At 41.3% G+C, this 4697-nt stretch overlaps 1 protein-coding gene across 1 annotated transcript; it reads left to right on the top strand.

Moving 5' to 3' along the window:
• The first annotated feature begins 2163 nt into the window (after nucleotides 1-2163).
• Nucleotides 2164-3420, top strand: LOC118756828. Its single transcript, XM_036491566.1, has one exon. It carries the CDS (start codon nucleotides 2164-2166, stop codon nucleotides 3418-3420), a length of 1257 nt encoding a protein of 418 aa, XP_036347459.1.
• Nucleotides 3421-4697: the final 1277 nt, after the last annotated feature.

Genomic DNA, 4697 nt, shown 5'->3' with positions numbered 1-4697 from the left:
CTAGGTATAGCCTTCATCCAGGAACCCTGGATACTACGCGGTGAGGTCAAAGGTCTGAAAAAACTAACGTTTCTTCCTCTATTACAGTACATGACGGCGGATCTGGTTGCGGTTTGGGCCGAAATTCCCACTCCAAGGGGTGTACAAGAGGCAGTACTTGCCTCAGCGTACTTTCCGGGTGAGGAGGAGATGGCCCCAACAGCAGAAGTAAAGGCTTTCGTGGAGCACTGCCAGCAGAGTGGTAAACCCTGGATCTTCTGCTGTGACGCCAATTCACATAACACTGTTTGTGGCAGCACCGATACCAACAAAAGGGGTGAGTACCTCCTCGAGTTTATTAGTAGTCATAATATAAATATTATAAATCGTGGCAATGAACCGTCTTTTAGAAATGCTTTAAGGGGGGAGGTCTTGGATCTAACTCTAAGCAGTCAAAACATGTCATCATCTGTCCCAAACTGGCGTGTCTCCGGGGAGGTATCAATGTCGGACCACATGCATATAGAATTCGACATGGGTCTCTTTCCTGAACACGAACTAGTTTTCAGAAATCCCAGGAAAACGAACTAGGAACTCTTCCGCTTTACTATAGAAGAGGGCGGAAACAGCCCCAAACACCCCATTACAACCAAACAGGAGCTTGAGAATGAAGCTGAACAGCTTCACTCAGATATTGTAATAGCTTTCAACAGCAGTTGCCCCCAAGGAAAGGTAAAATCCAAACGAGATGTGCCTTGGTGGAGTAAGAAGCTTGAGCAAATGAGATGCCAGGCCAGAAGACTATTCAATAGAGCAAAAAATACGGGTGATTGGAATCCGTATAAACTTGCGCTAACTTCCTACAACAAGGAGCTAAGGAAATCCAAACGAGCTAGCTGGCGAAACCACTGTGAGGAAATAAATAGCCTTCCAGAGGCAGTACGCTCTAACAAGGGATTACAGGAATACAATTGGCACCCTCAAGAGACCAGATGGGAGCTACACTCAGCATCCGGGTGAGACCAGCAGACTCTTGCTGGATACTCACTTCCCGCGCTGTATATCAGGCTACTGTCGACCAGAATTGGGTGCTCCAACATCCACCTCTGGAAGAGAACAAAGCTTTGCTACGAAGCTGACCACTGTCGAGCGGGTGCAATGGGCTTTATCAACATTCAGCCCATACAAATCACCAGGACCGGATGGAATCTATCCATGTCTCCTGCAGCATGGAATTAGACACATAGCGCCGGTCCTTTCTAAACTCTATAGAGCTTCGCTCTTGTTGGGTCACATTCCCAGCATATGGTCGTGTTTCTACCCAAAATGGGTAAGCCGGAACAATTACCGTCATCCTACCGACCAATTAGCCTCAGTTCCTTTCTTCTAAAAGGCATGGAGAAAATACTGGATCAGTACATCAGAGAAGTCAACCTAAGGGAGCGACCTCTGAATAAGAACCAATTAGCCTATCAACCAGGAAAATCCACTGAGACTGCCATTCATAGCCTTACTTCAAAAATTGAGAAGGCTCTGGAGTCAAAAAATATAGCCCTTTGCGCCTTTATTGATATTTCAGGGGCTTTTGATAACACATCATATAAGGCAATAAAAGATGCCTTGTTAAGAAAGGGTGTAAGCCCAATCATAAATCAATGGGTGTTATCAATGTTAAGAACACGAAACATCAGGTTGGAATTAGGAGGCACGATAGAATCGATAACAGCCACAAGAAAATGCCCTCAGGGGGGTGTACTCTCTCCTCTTTTGTGGACTATGGTTGTAGACGAACTCCTTTTCACACTGAACAGCCAAGGCTTTAATACGCAAGGGTACGCAGATGATCTGGTAATCTGCATAACAGGGCTTCATGACGAAACTATCACCAACCGCATGCAACAAGCCCTACGTATCACACACAAATGGTGTGAGGATAAAGGCCTAACCATCAATCCTGCAAAGACTATTATTGTTCCATTCACTCGAAGGAGGAAATTATCTACTACTAAACTTACTTTGAGCGGCACAGAAATAGAATTTTCCAGTGAAGCTAAATATCTGGGAGTAACTCTTGATAAAACACTTAACTGGAATGCACATTTGGACACTGTTATCAACAAGGCGATGAAGGCCTTCTTTTCCTGTTCACGACTTTTTGGTAAAACATGGGGCCTTACCCCCAAAATGACCTACTGGTCATTCAACACTGTCGTTAAGCCAATAGTAACCTATGCTTCCTTAGCATGGTGGACTAAGGCTACACAAAGAGGTGCAAGTACTAAGCTAAGTAAATTGCACAGAATAGGCTGCATTGGCATAACAGGAGCTATGAAGACCTGCCCGGCCGATGCACTCAGCGCCCTGGTTGGAATACCTCCCTTTCCTATTTTAATAGAAAGGGAGGCTACCACAGCGGCACTGAGAATCCTGAACACCTCCGACCTGAAAATCGGAGATACGACGGGTCACATGAAGGTCCTAATGAAATTCGCTAATGACCCCATACTACAAATGCGCGATGCAATGGTTCCAAAACTAGAAATCTCTAGGAAATTTGAGGTACACATTGCAGATCGAGCTCTCTGGAATACAGGGAACCCATACACCAAACCCAATGGGGAGGTTTGGTATACTGATGGATCTAAGCTTGAAAATGGTAGAATGGGGGCTGGCATTTTTGGGCCGAACTTTAAAAAAATGATACCAATGGGTAGCTACCCCACCATCTTTCAGGCGGAGATTCATGCAATAGAAATTTGTGGCAGAGAATGTCTCAGAAGGGGAACGCCATCGAAATATATCTGCATTATGTCGGACAGTCAGGCAGCCCTACTGGCCCTGAAGTCCCACAAAATAAGTTCTCAGCTAGTACATGATTACCGCAATGTCCTAAATGCTCTTGGTGACAAGAATACAGTCTTATTAGGATGGGTACCAGGGCATGAGGGACATGATGGCAATGAGGAGGCTGACTGCCTAGCGAAACAGGGAGTTGCCGCAGTATTTTATGGTCCGGAACCCTTTTGTGGGCTCACCAAAGCACATGTAAAGGGGACCATGAATAACTGGGTAGACAAAATGTTCAACAGGCATTGGATGGAATGTCCAGGGCAAAGACAAGCCAAACGATTTATCTGCCCTTCAAACGAAGTTTCAAAGAAACTAATCAATTTAGGCAGAGAGGACCTCAAAACTCTCACTGGGTACTACACGGGACACTGTTCTCTTCGTTACCACCTCAGTAAAATCAATCTTTCAGAATCAAGCGTCTGTCGCTTCTGTGAGCTGGACGAAGAAACGCCAGAACACATTCTCTGTGAATGTGATGCTCTCGCTAGGCGCAGACTAGCCCACTTTGGTGGCGCTACCCTTAATCCATTTGAAATTTGGAACAAAACGCCCTTGGAGGTGCTAGGCTACATTAAGAGCCTTCCCTTATAGGCCGGGGGCCACGCACAATAGACCACTTTAGAGGTCGCGGTGCATATGGCCCATAATAATAATAATAATAATAATAATAATATTTATATTAACTACACAATATTGTTGTGCAGATTTTCAACACCGGAATATTGGAATTAAATACAGAATTTCGCGAAAATGTATACTTAAAAGATCACAAATGTATAAAAACTAATAAATACGTGTTGAGTTCACTTACTTCATTTATTCGCGTCAGATTCATCAAAACATAGTGCGAAAAGTGCAAATGTTTTTGCATATAACTCTTTAATGATTTAAAAATATTAATTTCCGCTCTCGGATTATTGTTATTCGCTTTAAAGCTCGTCGATTAATACCCGTCCCGATTGTTTTCATCAATTTTGGCCTGGTTCCGCTAAACTGCACTTTTACCAATAATAATATATAATATAATAATATGTTGTTTACTAAGGTTGTGTGCCAATCGGTAACTTTTTACTCCGTGGTGAGACGGGATGGAGAAACTTACCACGGTGTAGAAATAAATTGATCTTTGCTGTGCCAAATGCAAAGTAAAATTGGGACAATTTTAGCGAAATCGACAGTATTTTATTTTATTTTTTAACAATATAAAACGCGATTAATAATTTCACTACTTTTCTGCAACAAAGTAAAGAAGCAAACAAATCAAAATGGCTATAATGGAGAACAGAAAGGTGTTACCAGATGTTAGAAAATTAAATACACGAAAATGAAGGGATGTTCAACAATCTTATATTGTTAAAAAATAAAATAAAATATATGTAATGTATGAAAAATACACGTGAACATTGCCATCGTATATCTATGAAACTATAAGTGATAGCTGAAATAAAAAGTTTGAAGTTTAGATACAAATTTTTTAAAGTCTGATTAATTTTTGTGAATTTTGTACAAAAGTTTGCAAGATTGATTTATTTGGTTTTTGTTATAGATTGAGTCTTATTTTAAACAAAAATAAACGATGATGGGAAATATTTTGAATATTAGTGGGATTCATGAAGCGTCGCAAAGTTGTTCCAAATGTCGCATTTGTTGAAAAATTTGCCACCTTGCGGCACAGCTGATTACTTTTGTATGGAAACTTTCTTGCGACAAAATAGCACCATTGCCATATCATTTGATCTGGTAATCAAAGTCGCGAAACACATGTTTTTTTATTGTTTTCGAATACTTCAAGAAAAGGTATATTTGTTAAGTATTTGTCATTGTTATTGTGGCTTATTAACATTTTATTTTTAATATTTTTATTGAGC

The sequence above is a fragment of the Rhagoletis pomonella genome, unplaced genomic scaffold (genome assembly GCF_013731165.1).
Source record: "Rhagoletis pomonella isolate Grant_MI unplaced genomic scaffold, Rhpom_1.0 Rhpom_scaffold_12381, whole genome shotgun sequence".
NCBI lineage: Eukaryota > Metazoa > Arthropoda > Insecta > Diptera > Tephritidae > Rhagoletis > Rhagoletis pomonella.
This window is presented reverse-complemented; position numbering and strand designations above follow the sequence as displayed.

Coding starts and splice junctions, on each gene's coding strand:
- LOC118756828 (XM_036491566.1), top strand. CDS start 2,164: ATGACCTACTGGTCATTCAACACTGTCGTTAAGCCAATAGTAACCTAT.